Source organism: Cricetulus griseus, chromosome 4 (assembly GCF_003668045.3).
Source record: "Cricetulus griseus strain 17A/GY chromosome 4, alternate assembly CriGri-PICRH-1.0, whole genome shotgun sequence".
In the NCBI taxonomy this organism is placed as follows: domain Eukaryota; kingdom Metazoa; phylum Chordata; class Mammalia; order Rodentia; family Cricetidae; genus Cricetulus; species Cricetulus griseus.
In genome coordinates this window covers 215,727,410-215,744,825 of record NC_048597.1, presented here as the reverse complement: position 1 = coordinate 215,744,825, position 17,416 = coordinate 215,727,410, and the positions used below count along the sequence as shown (strand labels likewise).

Below are 17,416 nucleotides of genomic sequence, written 5' to 3'. Positions count from 1 at the left end.
ACAGAGAAACCCTGTCTCGAAAAAAACAAACAAAAAGGGTGTGAGCCATCACCGCCCAGCATACCTAAATTTCTTGATCTTTTTTTTTTTTTTTTTTTTTTTTGGTTTTTCGAGATAGGGTTTCTCTGTGTAGCTTTGGAGCCTATCCTTGCACTCGCTCTGGAGACCAGGCTGGCCTTGAACTCACAGAGATCCACCTGCCTCCTGAGTGCTGGAACTAAAGATGTGCGCTGCCACCACTGCTGCCGCCTGGCCTGGTCAAATTTCTTTTTTCTTTCTTTCTTTTTTTTTTTTTTCAAATTTCTTATGATTATATTTGAGGTAAATTAAATGTTGTAAATTCACCAGATAACACACCCCAGGAAAATTGTTACCAAGCATACCCTGTAGTATGTGGAATGCAGCTGTACCCATGAGTACTGATTTGGTGAAGGGGTTACTGTTACGGTTTCTCTGAGGTGGTATGTGAGAGGATGGTTTCCCTGTGCTCTAACTGTAGCTTATTCTTGTCTCCACCCTGACCTAGGCCCCAGCGTGTTGAGACACAGCCGAGTCCATAGGCATACATCTCCTAACCATATTGAGTCCATAGGCATACATCTCCTAACCATATTGAGTCCATAGGCATACATCTCCTAACCATATTGAGTCCATAGGCATACATATCCTAACCATATTGGTCCCACTGAAACCTTGCCTGTGTCAGGCACTGTTGGCTGTCATTCTCATTGGGTGCTACTCTGACTATGGGTCCACATCTATAGAGTCCAAAACCAGGAAAGTTCTTAAATCTTTATTCAGCCAATCCTCTCAGGTCTCAGGCCCTGATGATGACTGTCACACCCCCATCCCTTTCCCCACAGGAGGCATTCAGTTGAGGCCACAAAGCATTTCATACATTCATACACTTCGATCAAAAGTATCTGAGGGAGACTCTGGCTTTGGCAATCAAGAAGTGGGTCTGGTCCAGCAACATCTTCCTTAGAGGAGGCACTGATTGTAGCTGCACTTGCCAGCCCTCCCTGACCTCAGGGTATATGTGTAAGTCATAAGGCACTGTAAGAGGGAAACAGACTCTACCTTATGTCTGCATTATTCTGAGCAGTTATCCTTGGCTCTGACTGGGCTATCCTGAGACTTAATCATGACCCCATAGATACGGGTCCTCACCCCTGCAAACAGAACCTCGTTCTGCTTCTGGAGTCTCTTAAGCTTTTCACAGCTGACACCCTGATGAAAGCCTGGAACAGCTACCCAGAGTACGACCCAGTATATAAGGGGCAGAGGGATGCAAAGCCATGCCCCGTTATATCCACTGGAGAGGGCCAGCTCCTTCACTCTTCTCTGGGCTCAGTCCCTTTAGTAGAGGACCACCTCCACACACACACACTCCTCAGGCCTCACGGGCCCGCTCACACTCACACGGCACGCCCTTCGCATTGCCTATTTTCCTCCTGCCACCCAGGGACACAAAAGGTCACCCCAAAGGACAGGCGTGCAAGGCTTCCTGAATCTTCTGGCGGCAACGAGAGTACTTCTGCAGGATCTGTCGGAGGTGTTCCTCTTCTTCCCGCTGCAGGATGCGTAGGAAATTGTGCAGTTCAGGCATGCTGAAGGCATCCCACTGCAAAGGGGCAGAGGAGAGACATATGGGCCACAGTAAGAAATAGCGAAGTTAGCAGAACCTCTTCAGAGACCAGGGCCTCGTGGTCACACAACCTAGGATTGGGCTTCCTGCTATTACCTCCTTTTTCATTCCCCAACCATATCTGTTTTGGTTTTGTTGTTATTGGTTTTAATTATTTTATGTGTATGGGTGTTTGTATGTATGTGTGCAAGCGCACTCGAGCATGTATGTATGCACATCTTGTGTTTGCCTGGTGCCACATAGAGATCAGAAAAGGGCATTAGATCCCTTGGGACTGGAGTTACAGATGGTTGTGAGATGCCATCTGGGTGAAGATGCCATGCTCTTCACTAAGCCAACTCTTTAGCCCCTTTTTGTTGTTCTTTGAGTTACAGTCTTGCCACATATCGAAGGCTGGCCCTGAACTTGTTATGTAGCCCAGGTTAGTCTCAAATCTGTGATTCTCCTGTCTGTTTGCTGAATGCTGCTATTGCAAGTATTTATCAGTATGCTAGGCTGACATTAGGCTCTTGGCTAAATAGTCTGTGCTAGGATCTTCATGAGAAGTCTGCATAAAAGACAGATCTTATAAAAAAAAGTTATCTCATAGACACAGGGGGCTGGAGAGATGGCTCAGGGGTTAAGAGCATTGCCCCTTCTCCCAGCAACCACATGGTGGCTCTCAACCATTTGTACTGTAGTCTGGTGCCCTCTTCTGGACTGCAGGGATACATGCAGGCAGAACACTGTATACATAACAAATAAATCTTTAAAAAAAAAAAAAAATTGGCATGTTCTCAAATACCTGTTGTCTCCCCCTGCCACAATACAATGGGCTATGAACCAAACCCAGAGTCTCATAAATGTAAACAAGCTACATTTTTCTTTACTTCAAGCTACCTTCTCAGGCAGCCCACTAGTCATCCCGATTTTTTTCTTTTGCTGCTGAGCTTTACGCATATTAAGCATATATTCTTACCACTGGGCCACACACTGAGCCCTATGTGAGAAGCCTTTTTTATAACATTACTGGGAGTTGAATTGTGCTGGCTAGTTTTAGGTCAACTTGACACAAGCGAGTATTACCTGAAAGGAGGAAACCTTGAGAAAAATGCCTCTATAATATCCAGCTGTAAGACATTTTCTTTATTAGTAATTGATGGGGGAGGGCTCAGCCCATGGTGGGTGGGGCCATTCCTGGGCTAGCGGTCATGGATTCTATAAGAAAGCAGGCTGAGCAAGCCAGGGGGAGCAAGCCAGTGAGCAGCACCCTTTATGGACTCTGCATCAGATCCTGCCCTGTGTGAGCTCCTGTCCTGACTTCTTCCAATGACGGGCTATGATGTGGAAGTGTACAAATAAACCCTTTTGCTTTTGGCCATGGTGTTTCATCATAGCAATAGGAATCCTAAGACATGAACCAAAGGCATGTAACATGCTAAGCACATGAACCACCGAACTATGGCCCAAATCCTTTTACTTTTTGAGAGAGCATCTCACTAAGTTAACCCAGACTGGCCTTTAGGTTACTTTATATCCCCAGGAAGACGTTGAACTTGTGATTCTTCTGCTTCAGAAGCCCAAGTAGTTGAGATTACAGGCCAGTGTCACTAGGCCTTGCTAGGAAGAATGTTTTTTGTTGTTGTTTCTTTTTTGATATAGGACCTTGCTATGTAGCTTAGCCTGGCCTCCGGCCATGGTGCTCAGTTCACTCAAAGAGTGCAAACTTGTAAGGATCATCTACTATCATGAACTTGCGCAGCAGGGCCTCAATGACCTCACGTGCCTAGCTGGTAAAAAGTCTTAACACTTGAAAGTAGGCCTTCCTGTTTCCTGGTTATACCTGTGAAGCTTTTTTCTTTAAGATTTGTTTTTAGGGGCTGGAGAGATGGTTCAGTGGGTAAGAGCACCGGTTGCTCTTGCTAGGACCTGGGTTCAATTCCCACCAACTATATGTTGGCTTTCAATCATCTTAGCTCCAGTTTCAGGGAAGCCAACATCTTCTGACTTCTGTGGACATGTGTACAAACATATATATGCCTGTGAGCATATATGTGCACTGTGTGCATGGTCTAGAATTACGGGCATCAGTAACCCTCTATGTGGATGCTAAGAACCTAATCTGGGTCCTCTGTGTGAGCAGTAAGTGCTTTTAACCACTGAACCATCTTTCCAGCCCCATTGTTTTAATTTTATAGGTGTGTGTCTGTGTGGGTTATGCACACATAAGTACAGCTACCCTCTGAAGCCAGAAGAAGAAGTCAAATCCTTTGGAACTGGAGTTGTAGGTGAAAGTGGTCTACCTAACATGGGTGCTTCAAACAGAATTTGGGTTCTCTGGAAAAGCAGGAAGTACTCTTAACTCTTAACTGCCAAGCCATCTCTAAGCCCACACCTGTGTAGATTTGAACTTGTGTTGGCTCACCATGAGTCAGTCAAATCCCTCAATCTTTGGAGCAATTTCCACACCAAGAAACAACAAAGTGCTAGGAAAATTCTTCTTCGCTTGCTTTTGTGGCCCAGACTGACCCCAAACTCCTAGCAAGCCTCAAGTCTCAGCATTCCAAGCCCCACAATGACAAGTATGAACCACTAGATTCAGTTTCTTCCTAGTTTCTTGGGATAGGCTCTAGACTTTGGCTTGAGTGTCCTGGAAACCCATACTTTAATTTCGGGGACCTGTATATTCTTACAGAGGTTGTGCAGGCTTGTTCTCCAGCCCAGTTTCTCCTGAAACCCTCATTGTAGCTACATACTACCAGCTTTGTCTAGTGATAAGAAAATAAGAAAGATTATGTACTCACATTCACCTCCCCAGAGTCATTCTCTTTTAAGACAAAGCTCAGGGCCTTCTCACTAGGCCCTGCAAGAAGCCGTAGCTTCAAGGGCTGCTCATCATCTGACAGTTTCCGGAAGTACACTGGAGGTCAGGCAGGGGGAAAGGATAAAGAATTAGAAACAGGCTCAGGTGCCCCAGCCCCTGAATGCACAGGTATGGGATATATACCTTACACAGGGAGAGCTGGGATAGGAAACCTACCTTGGCCATGACGCTCTGTTCGCTCAAAGAGCGCAAACTTGCGAGGATCATCCACTACCATGAACTTGCGCAGCAGGGCCTCAATGACCTCACGTGCCCGTGTTCGTGACAGAACATGCAAGTGCTTAATAGCATCCTTAGGCAAGTAAAAGGAGGTGCGGCGCCTCACAGCTGTGCTCCGCCCTGGGCCCCGCCGGGCGTCCTGTAAAGAAGGCGGTTTCTTGCTGGAAGGCACTGAGACAGGACGTACCAGTTTCAGCTGAACCTTGATGAAGCCTGTGTAGGAGCCATCCTTGTTCTAAAAAGAGAAAGAAAAACCATACCATGACAGGAAATTCTACTGGAGATGGAAGAGGCTAGGGTTGAGTCCACCTGGGGCTAGGCTAGGTATGCATAGATCACGGCTTGAGCCAACCAAGAAGACTTTGGCTACAACTCTAGCCATCTGGCACAAAGCTGGGTTCTGCTCCTCCCCACACTGCTAGCCTGAGCAGTCAACTCACCAGGCTCATGAAAAGGTTGCTGTTGATTTGGCCATTGTAATCCTTGATCTTCTGCTCAGTCTCAGCCTGAGAAAGGTCAGGTGTCTCCCGCTGTACAGGCTCGTCCTAAAAGACAGGCCAGCATGGATACAGGGTCCTTGAAAAGTGCAAGGCTTAGCTGGGCTCTTGGTGGCGCACGCCTTTAATCCCAGACTCGGGAGGCAGAGGCAGGCGGATCTCTGTTAGTTCGAGGCCAGCCTGGTCTCCAGAGCGAGTGTCAGGATAGGCTCCAAAGCTACACAGAGAAACCCTGTCTTGAAAAACAAAAAAAAAAATACAAAAAAAAAGTGCAAGGCTTTTTTGGTGGAAAAAACAAAAAAGCCAGAACACCCCTTGGATCTTGATTTTGGCCCTGTCACTAAACCCAAACCCCCTGAATTTGTCACTGCTCTCAGTTTTGCATGTTATAGATGAAGACAACAAAGAATCATTTGGCTTTCTGCTGTCTGGGGGGTGGGTCACCTCAGCACTGGTTATGGCCCCTAACAGCATTACAGAAATAAAGACAAATAAAGGCACATGGCAAGGGGCCAGGAAAACATGAAGGACTATTAGGGAGGAATGTTGTTTAAAGTAAAAACACTTCTTGGGGATAAAAGTGACAGAGTACTTGTCTAGCAAGTGAAAGGCCCTTCCATTCCAAGTACTACCCCCACCCAAATAAAATTAAAACCGTATCTCAACTGAGCCCAGAATACCAGTAGGGTCAAAGTTTATTCTGGAGAAGGCAGCCCAAGTCTCCCACTTTGTACCAGCACAGAACTTGAGGCACTGCAGGGAGCGAAGCATGGGAGCTGACACACACCAGGAGTCTAACTACCAGCAGGCAGGAGGGAAAAGGTGATCTCTGTAATACCAACACGGGGCCAGCCCCACCACATCTCACATAGGGGAGAAATCACTGTCACATAGCATTTACCCATGACTCAAGCTTCACCAAAGGCAGCGTCAAGCCAGGTTCTAATCTGCCAGAGATGTGCAGGCAACTTTCTGGCAGAGGCCATCCTATCAGTACCAAGCAGGTAGGATGCTCTTCCCCTTGCTGTCTGGAAACTCAGCCTGAAGCTTTTTTAGCTCTTCAGGAACTGGGTGTTTGCTGGCAGGGTGGAGAGGGTCAGAACAGTCAGGACTCTGAACTGATTTTCTTCAACCAAACTCACTTGGCCTTACTGCCTCAGTCTTCCTGTTGACATCAGAAAGGTCCTGGTACAAACACAGCTGGGATGGCCACTGTCTCAGCTGGGGATCGAACCCACAGCCTCACACAAGCTGGGCAAGTGCTCAATCCCTGAACTATATCCCCAGCCCTTATTTTACCTTATTTCTCAGCTCCCATTTATCTATTAATCTATTTATTTATTTTAGTTCATTAACGATGCTGTGGATGGAAGCCAGGCCATCATGCAAGCTAGATAAGTATCCTCCAACTGAACTTGCTACAAACTTCAGCTGCTTTTTAACAATTCTTCATATACCTTTCAACTGGCTAGTACCTTGTGTTTTTTCCACCTTTCCATAAGAGAAGATGACTCAGGCTGCGTGGCACGGAGACAGTCCCAGGGGCCCACACTGAATCTACAGTCTGGACTAAAGTTTTTTGGGTGTCAAGTAGCAGCCCATCTATAAAAAAATCTGTAGCAAAATCTCACCTACACCACCACCACAGACAACTCCATTTTTTTTTTTTTTTTTGGCTCAAATAAGGAATTCTACTTCGCTGCTGCTAAGTTTACTAACCTTCGGTCTCCACCTCACTCTCCCGATGCCCCAGCCTCTGTGCTCTTTTGAGGTATTCAGGTTCAAGAATAAATTATCTGAGGGTGGTGGTCACAACCACGACAGTCCCAGAAAAGTCTCTGATAATGTGGCACATCTAGGAGACTCTAAGAGAGATTCAGCTGCCCTGGTAGTACACTTTACAGTTAGTCTTCCCGCTCCTAATGCTTAAAGTCCAAGGCAAAGATCATCTATCTGACTATGCACCCCCCCCCAGCAAAGTTAAGGAAGATCGGAAAATTGTCTACATCCCAGCATCTGGTGTCAGAGTTGGCCCAGCAATGGCTGGGGACTTTACTGGCTGATCCAAGACTGAAAATGGAAGGGACAGGGTCCCCTCCCAAACAAACTTCTCACTTCCCGGCGGACTCCTCCTCCACTTCCTTATTTCCCCCAGGGAGGGAGTAGGAGCGCCCAAATGCGAAATCAAGATGCGGGTTTGGGCTGAGGCTGGCTTTAGTCATGGGTGAATAACGCCCGCCTGGGGTCCACCCAAGCTTCGCAGCTGCTTGCCCTGGCTCAACCGGTCTGTGACCGCAAGCCAGGGAAGCCCGGGTACTCAGTTCCAGCGCGCTGGACCCCGGCTTAACCAGGAGCAGAGCCCTACACACATTTCCCGGGGCCGTTTCCGTGTGGCCCCGCCGGGAGGCTCACGGAGAGGCGGGCAGGGGCGGGCGGGGCTCGAGCGGCCGCCCCTCACCCGCCGGCTGGCCGGCCGGCCGCACCCCCCTCCGCCCCGGGGCGGCTCCCACCTGGTCCCGGCGGGGCCTGCGGACCAGCGAGGTCCGCGCCGTGAAGTACTGCTCGAGCTCCGAGTCCGAGTCCTCCTGGCTGCAGTAGCCACTGCTGGTCGTGCTGCTCCAGGTCATTTCGAAGGAAGGCGTCTCAGCCTCACCCATCGCCTTGCCCGCCCGATCCCTGGTCCACTGCGTGCGGAGCCTCCAACCACCGCCCCGGGCGCGCGCGTGCGTGCGTGCGTGCGTGCGTGTGAGCGTGTCTGTACGCGCTTGCGCAGAGGCCTGCAACGCGCGGTGACCGTTAGGGCTAGACAACCAGAATCTGGAGCTGATGGTACGGCGGGGGGGGCGATGGTGGGAGGGGCGAGGGGCGGGGACACAACGCTACACCCCGAGGAATGACCTCATCTCTGAGGCATCTCCACTCGGCCCCGCCTCCCAGAGGGAGGGAAGTGTCTGTGCGCGCGCGCATGTGCACCGCCGTTGCCTCAGGGCCGGAAGCGGGGTGTGAGAAGTGCGCGTGTAGCGTGCCAGGGCGCGACTTCGCGGCCAATGGCTTGTGGGCCGTGGTGTTTGCGTGGAGTCAGCTCCTGACAGACCCACAAGCAGAAGTGGACTCCCTGATGCCGGGAAATCGGTAATTGGGAGGTTCGTTGTGTGCGGCGCCTGGTACCTCCCCTGAGGGAGGGCTGACGAGCCCCAGGTCCCCTCCCCGCCCACACTCCCCCCACCCCGACCCCGAGCTCACCACGTTCGTGTCCCTTTCCAGTGCGGGATCCCAGCCCAGGTCTCGGGGCCCGCAGCAGTCCAGGCAGACGAGCGCACGACAACGGTAATGGCAGGTGAACTTGCAGTCTGCAGAAAGGGCTGACGGTGAGGCGGAGGAGCTTGGCCAAGTGACCCACAGACTGAGGGAGCCTCTGCCCGACAGATTTGGGCTCCACTGGCTTTTTCTCAAACGCGGTTGCCGCCCACTGCTACACAGATGCTGGAAGCACGTTTGGAAACTGCCTGGAAGGCCTCAGGCTGTTACCCTGCTCAACACTTGTGTTTGCCTATCTACCGCAGAGCTACTACTTCACTTTGCCATTAACTTGAAAACAAAAGTGTTTAATTTACGACTTCCTCTATTTGTCATCTGCCTCTTCACTTGTTTACACAAGCCTATTTTGTTTTCTGAGAAAGGGTCTCATGTAGTTCAGGTTAACCTCAAATGGTAACCTTGAAGTCGGGAGATCCTCCTGCCTCCAACTGCTCCAAGTGCCAAGATTACAGATGTGTGCCAATCCCCAAAGCACACATCTAATGTTTTGCCCTCTGTATACGTTAGCAGGGTCGTTCCGTCCTAAATCTGTGTTGCTTGCTCCCTTTGACTCCCAGGGACAGCACTCACTAGCTGTTTCTTGTCGCTTCTCTGTAGCTCCTTGCTAGCCCCTTCATCAGTTCCGACTCCCAGGTCTAATAATTGATGTCCAGGTTCCTCATCTGGATACTGTCCCAGCTCTGTCTACACTCACCTGATCCAGATCCAAGGCGGACCTGATTTGCCTCTTTAGGACAAATCCTACATGTAGTGCCTTCACTTTAATGCCTAATAAAGATTTCAAACGTACATCACCAAAATTTCACTTTTCTTCCACTGCCACTCACCCCTGGGTTCCTATCTCAGCAAAAGTTACCACTGTCCATCTAGTTATTTGAAGCAAAACCCTACACATTCTTGATTCCCTTACCAACCTCTTGTCAGACATCCAAACTGTCTGGTTTCTCACCTCCAGAGCAACTTTGTTTCTATCTGAAAATGTTGCAGTATCACAGCCCAGGCTTCTATGTGGTATTCTGTCACAAATGACTGTTCTTCACTAGCTGAACCTGTGACATACTCGGGTAGTGAATGAATGAGCTCTAGGCATGCACAGGCCTACAGCCCACCCTTAAGTTCCCATATGGCTCGAAGCGCTGATTCTCAGCTCCATCTACACATGGGAATTTGGGAAGCAGAGGCAGGTGGACCTCTGTTTCACCCTGGTCTGAATAGAGAGTTGCAGGCCAGCCAGGGCTGCATAGTGAGACCCTGTCTCAAAACAACAACAACAAAAGGGAACGACAACAAAGCCCTCGATACCTAAGGTCCACTTTCAATAATGGACTCAAGAAGCCTGAGAGGTCTAGACATAAGGCGATGGGAGGGTATAAAGTATCCCGGGTGAGTCTAACTTCCGTTTGCGGCTAATCCCCAGGTCAGAAGGACCACTATGCGTGTGGTTGTGTTCATGTTTTAGCCTCTGGATCACTGACTCAAACCTCGACTAAAAGACTCAACAAGGTTCCTACTTACAAGGAGCCCAACCAAGGTAACTTTTTCTGGCCCCCTGTCATATGTGGGTGAAGTCACCCAAGAATCTGGAGGGGAACACAGTGCCAATCCTTTGGAAGAGGAGGACCTGGGAATATAGGCACAGGGCACAGTAGGCACAAAGACTTTTCAAGGGTTCTGGCGCTTTAAAGAGCTTGGAACCAGCACCTTGTTATTTACAGACATCTGCCTGTGCCCACCTGTGCGCCAGGCACGGACGAAGTGTGACACCGTGATAAACCACTTTCTCAAACACGCTCCCTGATGGGGCAAGGTAACGGGACCTGGTCTGCAGGATCATCGCTGCTGACCCCCTCCGCTGCCACTTGACCCGCAGCCATGGTGCTCCTGCCTTTGACCTCCCGTTCCGTGATCGCCGGCTGTGTGGGGCTGCTACTCACGCGCGCACTGTAGGCCCTTGCGCACGACGCCCCAGATGAAGTCTCCACAGAGGTCGCACCACGTGTGCGTGGCGGGACCCGCAGGCTGGAAGCGGTGGCCGCGCCCCGGGACGTGCTGCTGCGAGGGATTGCGTGCTGTGCACGGCGCGATGCGCAGAGCGTTGGCACGCTCCAGCCGGGTCCGGCCGGGGCCGATGCGCCCAGACGGTGCCAGCTCCCGTAGCTCAATGAGCTCTGGCTCTGCCGACATGGCCCGGTCAGGCCGGGACTCTAGCGGACTGGGCGCTAGCGGGCGAGGCCGCAGGGCGGGGCCGCCACTTCGGCACCGCCCCCAGGATCAAGGCAGGGCGGCGGGAAAGAGAGGAGGAGAACGCAATGGAAACCGAGGAGAGGCCACAGTGTGCACTTGTGGGCGGGGCGGGGCACAGGGGCGGGCGCTTTCCAAGAGCCCCTTCCCAGGCTTTCCTTCAGTCCTTGCCCCAGCTCCCCTCCCCAGCCCCCAACGACGACTGCAAAGCTCCACACTGATGAGTTTCGTGTCCCCTTTACTGTGATAAAGGAAAAGGGTCTGCACATCCGGCCCTTTCGTACGTCCCCCAACCCTGTCTGCCAGTTTGCTGATGCTGAGGCCTGGTTCTCTTCTTTACATATTCGTGGGGTGGGGCAGGAAGCGAAGAGCCTTTGCTTGTGTGTTTGTCGGGTGGTGGTGGTTTGCAGCGCTACTTGGCTCAGCTGTGCTCACCACCAGAGAAATTGAGGTCTGACAGGAGCCAGGCAGAACTACCGAGTCTCAGAGTCACATTCTGGCCGTCAGAAGCTGCAGCCTTCACTTGGCTCTGTCACCTTGGGCTGCTAGAACACATGTCTTTCCGTGCTTCTCCCAGTGCTTGACTTGGCAATCCCTGCAGGGGTGTGGGCAGCGTGAGGATGACAGTGCTTGTGGGAGGACTCAGGGTTGGAACTTAGGGGGATTAAGGTTCGGGGGTCCCTTACCTGCAGCAATACCACACACTCTGGCATCTGGAGCAGCGCTTGGAGGCCTCTGCTTGGCAGTAAGCACAGTGGGGTCTCTCTGGAGCTATTGCCTCTAGGACATCCAGCCTGTAGGTTTCAGCCCACCTGGGGGAGGGGCCAAGAAGATCTGACTATGACAGGTAGGGGCACAGACGCACTCCCTCCCGCCATGGCCATGCCTTCTATGTCCTATGCACCCGTCTTGAGCCACGCAGCACACCTTACCTCTGGGCCTGCCGGCGAAGGTCCTTCTCTGAGGGGCTGAATACATGCTGCAGCTGGTGCTTGGCAATAGCCTGCCATTTGCCTTTGTTCTCTCGCTCTAGCTGATTCCAGATTTCCGGGATCTAAGAGAATGTAATAGAGAGGAGAGGAAGGAACTGGCAAAGCGGATCATGGTCCCGAGCAACTAACCTTCGAGGTGCCTACCTGTTCCAACACCAGGTCCTTCTTAGGGGGCTGGGTTTCAGCCAGGGCCAGGTGGGCCAGGAAACCCTTCAGGTCCGCAAGGTTGGGCAGCTGGTCAAGAAGTGTATCCGTGAGGAAGGCCTGAAGCTGCAAGGCATCCGGGGAAGGCCATTGGGAAACAAGTCCTGGCCAGAGGGTCAAGAGACAGGGAGTCCCCAAGTTGGGTTGGGTGTACTTGGAAGGTTTATGTCTCACCAGTTCCCATGTCACAAGAAGTCCAAGTTGTGGAAAGAGGACAGGGACAGGCAGGGATACAATGGGGGTGAGGCAGGGTAGTGGTGGTGGCAGTGGGGGATGGGTAGAGCCATTGAGCTCCTCACCTTAAGAAGCTGTCCCTTAACAAAGCTTGTAAGGCAGTATCGGGCTTGGGCCTCAGGGCTGAGCAGTAGGTTATACAGGGTGATCCACACTTGCCCATCCAGCTTATTTAGCCTTTGCTGCTCTGAGGGGGGCACTGTCTGCCAGCGGCCATTCTCAAATTGCTGCAGTTTGCCTGGGGGTGGGGTGGGGGAGAAGGCAGGAGAACCAGCTCACTGGACGCAGGCATTGCATTCTCTTTGAGTGTGTGGATTGGAGGGTTGAGAACAGGAAGCCTGGGCGGCCAGACTTGTCAAACAAGGTGAGTCCACGGGACTTGTCTGCTTCAGAGTCAAAAATCCAGACCACCTTGGTATCCTCAATGTTCGCACTGTGCGGCTGTCCACTTCCATTAACCCTGAAGGATGTTCTGGAAGCAGCCAGTTAGGTCTTAGGCAGGTGGGGGAAGGCCTTACCTCCTTCCCGCCGGCACCAGGGACTGTGCTCCAGCAGCTCCACCAGGAGGCAGGGCAAGTTGTGAGTTCTGAGCATGCGGTTCAAGGTACTCGGGGAGAGGCTAGAGGGAGGCGGGAGAAGGGGTAGGGTCAGCAGAAGCTACAGGCCAAGTGGGGCAGCCCTTTATTGTTTGCCCCAGGCCCTGGTGGGTGGCCCACCTATCCACGCAGTCTGTGATGTAGCGAAGTACCGAGAGGGCCTTCAGTGAGATCTCAAATTCCATCATCTCAGCCTGTTTCTGCAGCTCCTGTGGTGGGGGCACAGGCACACAGTATCCGCCCCTGCCTGTGGAGGCCTGCGAGGACTCCCTTTGAGGTTTTACCAACTCCAGGAAACCTTAACTTACTTGCATAGGGGTACTGTCCTGGGACCGTTCTTCCTCATATGGGTCACCACAGCCAGTCCGGGCCACCAGCAGTATCAGCTTGCGGTGGCAATAGTCCACTAGGTCCAAGACCTTGTCATCTGCTGACTCACACACCTCCTGGGCGTTCAGGAAGGGGATATTTCAGTTTTCGGTATTGATAGTTGATGCCCTCCCCCACAGATAGACCCCACCAGGCTCTGGCCTGTAGAAGTGGTGTCTTGGCAGGGGTAGAGCCTCACCTTGTGGAAGAACACTGTCTCTAGAAGATTGATGATGGAAGCCTCATGGTGTACCTGTCAAAGAGAACGGGTCCGGGATGTGAAGGAGGCACAGGGACTGTGAGCTGTCATGGTTCGGGACCCTCTGAATGCGCAGCTCACCACCATGTATATGGGGAAGGTCTTACGGGGCTTGAAGTCAGCTCACCACCATGTATATGGGGAAGGTGTTATGGGGCTTGAAGTCCTCTAGCCTGCACAGCACTGGGAACACCTTCTGTTTCCACATCTCCACTGCAATCAGCTCTTCCACCAGTGTTGGGATCTGCAAAGGGCAGGGGAAGAACAGAGATGAAATGGACCCATCTTGGCCTCACAGCTCTCCTGGCCCTGCTGTAGCCCAGTTTAGCTCTCCAAATCTCTTGGGCCCTTAGACTCCCCCAGGTTCCATAAGTACCCTCAAAGTCCCTGCTGTACCTGAGGTAGGCCTATACTTCCTGTTGCTTCCATCTCTCTCTCTGAAGGGATATTGGTCAGGTTTCCTTTCGCACCTTATCCCACCCACTCTATCTGGGCAACCCTTTTAGGCCAGCCTTCCTCTTCAAGTCCTGTTTGTTTGTTTTTTTCTTTTTTTTTTGTTTGTGTTTTTTCTTTTAATTAGTCTTCCTAATTGTAGCAGCCCTTTTAAAAAATAATTATTTCATTTGCATTGGTATTTTGCCCACATGTATGTCTGTGTGAGAGTGTCAGATCGCAGGGTTACAGACAGGTGTAAACTGTCATGTGGGTGCTGGGAATTGAACCTGGGTCCTCTGGAAGAACAGCCAGTGCTCTTAACTGCTGAGCCATTTCTCCGGCCCCCCTCTTGATGTCCTTACTTTGGTCTTTGTCCCCTGGCCCGCCAAGGTGCTTGTGTGCCATGGACTCACTCTTAGGCCTTTACCATGCCCTATTCCTAGACTATCCCCTAGTGCCCAGTTCTGCCTTTTTCTTGCAGAGGAACCCAGTTTCCACACACTAGCGCCACCCCTGGCCCCTCCTCCAGCAGGCAGCTTCCTGGTTTCTACTTTTTCCTTTTATGTCAGAAAGGCTGCTTTTCCCATTGTGAAAGTCCCCCACTTCCCTTTTAGTAAGGAATCTCCTCTGGTCTCACTGTCCACGGGTGCTCCCTCGACAGCCTAGGCTAGCTAGGACCCGTGACTGTCACCCTGATTAACCCTTATATCCACCTAGTGTGCAGTAGGAAATGTAGCCAGGCATAGTGATGCATGCCTGCAATCCTGGCACGTGGCAGTCAAATAGGAAGGTTGGGAGATAACAAAACCAACAATCCTTCTTTCTCACTTAGGAATGGCAGGCATACTAGGCCAGAAGGAACAGGTGCCCAGTGTCCTCAAAGAGTCGAGTAGGAAGGCAGGAATCCTGTGGCCTTGACGTACCTTCCCGTGGGTGACCAGCAGCTCCTGGATGGGCTCACCCTGGCTGACAGTGGCGTCAAGGATGGCTTGCATGTTCAGCTTCTCCAGGCTCTCATGCTGCTTACTCCACCTGCTCCCGAAGGGTTGTGTGTATATTGGGTGTACACATGTGCAGCGGGAGTGAGGGCGGGGTCTGGGTCTCCTGAAGCCTATGGGATCCCTACCCCGAGGCCAGAGGGGCGTCCGAAGCCGAACGCTTCCATCTCAAAGAGCCTTGCCTCCCATCTGCAGGCCCCTCCACACCCCTTCTCCAATGTCAGTTCCAAGCTCCTCCACTAAAGGACCGGGTGACCCCACCGGTTGGTTGCAGCTGCCTCACCCTTCAGATCCCATCTCCGGTAGCGGGAAGCTGCACAGGCCTCGCACCAGCACTTCAGCCTCCCCAGGCAGCAGCAGCTCCAGGTCGCCCATGCCGAGGGTTGGGAGGTGATGGTTGGTGGTGGGGACAGGATTCCTTTGGCTTGGGGCAGCAGTCGGAATTGGAGAAACTAACAGACTCCAGTGGCGGGACCAAAGTCTGGGACAGGACAGTTGCTAAGCCGTTGAAGCCCGCGCGTGGGTCCCTGTCGCCATGGAAACGAGTGAGCTTGGCGCCTGCGTAGAGTTGTTCTTGTCACGCCCACCTCACTGCCAATAAGCGGCTCTAGACTCCAGGCACCCTCGCCACACCTCCTCAGGGCCGGAGCACCTCCTACAGCCACTCCGTCTTAGCCTCTCACCACAGCGGCCTCTCACGAGACCGACGTAACTGCACTCTGGACTCCACTCGAGGCTTTTATGTTGTTTTTATTTTTTTTGTAGTCAGGATCTGTCTTTGTGATCCAGGCTGGCCTGGTACTCCCTGGCCTCCAAGTCATAGAGATAGATCCACTGGCCCCTGCTCTGTCTCTTTAGTGCTAAAATTAAAGACTTGTGTCCCCATGCTCAGCCCAGCAGCCAGGAGTCCTAAAGAGGTCCACCTAACCTTCTCCCTGTGCCTACCCCGCCCCTGCACGCACCCTAAATACTAGACCACAGCACTTGGCAGCTTCTCGGAAGCACCCCTTCTCCTACCTCCGTGCTTCAATTTTTGTTTCATCCCACTCTTAAGTTTATTTTAAAATAATGCTTGTGTCTGTGCACATGTGTGCAGGTACCCATAGTGGAAGTCCCTCGTGCCACACGAGTGGCCAGGCACCTCCCCCGGGGACCTCTAACTGCCAGGTTCCACCCACACAATACTCTAATTGCCCTAACTGCTGGACCCTGCCCCCACCCTACAGAGTAAAAAGCCCGGTCTCTGGACCTGAAATCCCACCAATCTCCACCCTGGAAAGCCCCACCCCCTTCCCAAGAAGCTCTATATAAGTTTTGTATCCTGCTCAGTTTGCTGCTGCTTCTTGTTCCAGCAGAGGCAGCCTGGTTTTTTCCCTCCCAGTAAATCTCTTGTGTGAGGTTTGTTGGGCAGTGGGACTTTGTGGTAGTCCTTGGCTCTCGGCTGCCAGGACGCCTTTCTGTCCAAGCTGGAATGCTTACACATGGAAAACAGAGACATTGAATCCGTTGGGGCTGGAGTCATAGGCAATTGTGAGCTGTCCCATGTGGGTGCTGGGAACTAAACTCCAGTCTTCTGTAAGAGCAGTGTTCTTAACTGTTGAGCCATCTTTCCAGCACACCCTCCTCTTTCTTTGAGACAGGGTCTCATTATATAGCCAAGACCAACCTGGAGTTCACTATAGAGCCAGGACTGGTCCAAATTTTCCTTCTTTGTCAGCTTCCCAAGTGTTGGGGTTTCAGGCATGCAACACCATGCTTGTTTCCAAGCTCATGGCTTCCTCTGAGTTCCTCATACACTCCTGTGGCTTTTTGAGACAGGCATCACTGTGTCACCCAGGCTGGCTTTAAACACATATAGTCCAAGCTGTCCTTGAACTTGAAGCAGTTCTCCTATGTTAGCCTCCCGAGTGTTGGCATTACAAGAACGCATGACCACATTTGGCCTTGCTTTAGGGTTTTGAACTTATTTCTTATTATTTTGTCTTTCTTTCTCTCTTTCTTTCTTTCTTTCTTTCTTTCTTTCTTTCTTTCTTTCTTTCCTTTTTTTCTCAGAGCTGAGGACTGAACCCAGGGCCTTGCACTTGCTAGGCAAGTGCTCTACCATTGAGCTAAATCCCCAACCCCTCGAACTTATTTCTTCTGGAATACTCTTTTTAGTCCTTGCAAGGTTTAGCTCAGGTCTCCCAAGTGAGGTCTTTCTTGGCAATGTAATCTGGAGCATTTCTTCCTCCTATCTGACTCTAGTTCTTTCAGTTTACAGATCCAGAGCTGTGGTCATAGCTGAGTACTTGCCTAGTGTGCACAGAGCCTTGGCTTCAGTCCCCAGCCCTGTACACAAAGGGGTGGGAGAGTAAATCTATAACCCTAATACACAGGAGACAGAGGCAGGAGAATCACAAGTTCAAGGGCAACTGTTACACAGAAAGTTCCAGGCTAGTCAGTGCTATATAAAAGACTCTGTCTCAAAAAACAAAAATAAAACAGCAAACTCATTGAAAACCTAGATATGCTCAGGTATAGTGGTGCACACCTTTAGTCCAGCA

At 51.4% G+C, this 17,416-nt stretch overlaps 2 protein-coding genes and 1 long non-coding RNA gene across 4 annotated transcripts; 1 reads left to right on the top strand and 2 right to left on the bottom strand.

The window, feature by feature from the left end:
* Nucleotides 1-777: 777 nt before the first annotated feature.
* LOC100769756 (ras association domain-containing protein 1) lies at nt 778-10,765 on the bottom strand. Of its 2 annotated transcripts, XM_027414463.2 has the most exons (6): nt 10,480-10,765; nt 8,471-8,577; nt 5,171-5,275; nt 4,668-4,965; nt 4,432-4,547; nt 778-1,624 (listed from the first exon to the last, which is right to left on the bottom strand). In XM_027414463.2, the coding sequence occupies exons 1-6, from the start codon at nt 10,727-10,729 to the stop codon at nt 1,478-1,480; spliced, it is 1,023 nt and encodes a 340-aa protein (XP_027270264.1). In that variant the 5' UTR covers nt 10,730-10,765; the 3' UTR covers nt 778-1,477. The 2 variants fall into 2 exon arrangements, with proteins under 2 accessions (XP_027270264.1, XP_027270265.1); XM_027414464.2 differs by lacking the exons at nt 8,471-8,577; nt 10,480-10,765 and adding an exon at nt 7,738-7,993.
* Nucleotides 8,148-9,334, top strand: LOC113835523. The gene is made up of 2 exons (XR_003485125.2): nt 8,148-8,370; nt 8,492-9,334. It is a non-coding gene; the product is annotated as an uncharacterized LOC113835523 (long non-coding RNA).
* A 242-nt stretch (nt 10,766-11,007) lies between the features above and the next one.
* Zmynd10 (zinc finger MYND-type containing 10) lies at nt 11,008-17,410 on the bottom strand. The gene is made up of 12 exons (XM_027414461.2): nt 15,157-17,410; nt 14,799-14,907; nt 13,568-13,684; nt 13,381-13,434; nt 13,121-13,258; nt 12,933-13,021; nt 12,735-12,835; nt 12,282-12,454; nt 11,923-12,048; nt 11,719-11,840; nt 11,473-11,598; nt 11,008-11,381 (listed from the first exon to the last, which is right to left on the bottom strand). Exons 1-12 carry the CDS (start codon nt 15,246-15,248, stop codon nt 11,306-11,308), a joined length of 1,323 nt encoding a protein of 440 aa, XP_027270262.1. The 5' UTR covers nt 15,249-17,410; the 3' UTR covers nt 11,008-11,305.
* Between the last annotated feature and the right edge of the window lie 6 nt (nt 17,411-17,416).

Bases quoted from the DNA above. Each gene is read 5' to 3' on its own strand.
- LOC100769756 (XM_027414463.2), bottom strand. From the start codon at position 10,729: ATGTCGGCAGAGCCAGAGCTCATTGAGCTACGGGAGCTGGCACCGTCT. The intron at 4,966-5,170 runs GTGAGTTGACTG...TTCTCTTTTTAG, and splicing joins GCAACCTTTTCATGAGCCTG to AACAAGGATGGCTCCTACAC. The intron at 1,625-4,431 runs GTGAGTACATAA...GCCCCTTTGCAG, and splicing joins ATGACTCTGGGGAGGTGAAT to TGGGATGCCTTCAGCATGCC.
- Zmynd10 (XM_027414461.2), bottom strand. From the start codon at position 15,248: ATGGGCGACCTGGAGCTGCTGCTGCCTGGGGAGGCTGAAGTGCTGGTG. The intron at 14,908-15,156 runs GTGAGGCAGCTG...CTTCGGGAGCAG, and splicing joins CCGGAGATGGGATCTGAAGG to GTGGAGTAAGCAGCATGAGA. The intron at 13,685-14,798 runs GTACGTCAAGGC...TGCCCTTTGCAG, and splicing joins TGCTGGTCACCCACGGGAAG to ATCCCAACACTGGTGGAAGA.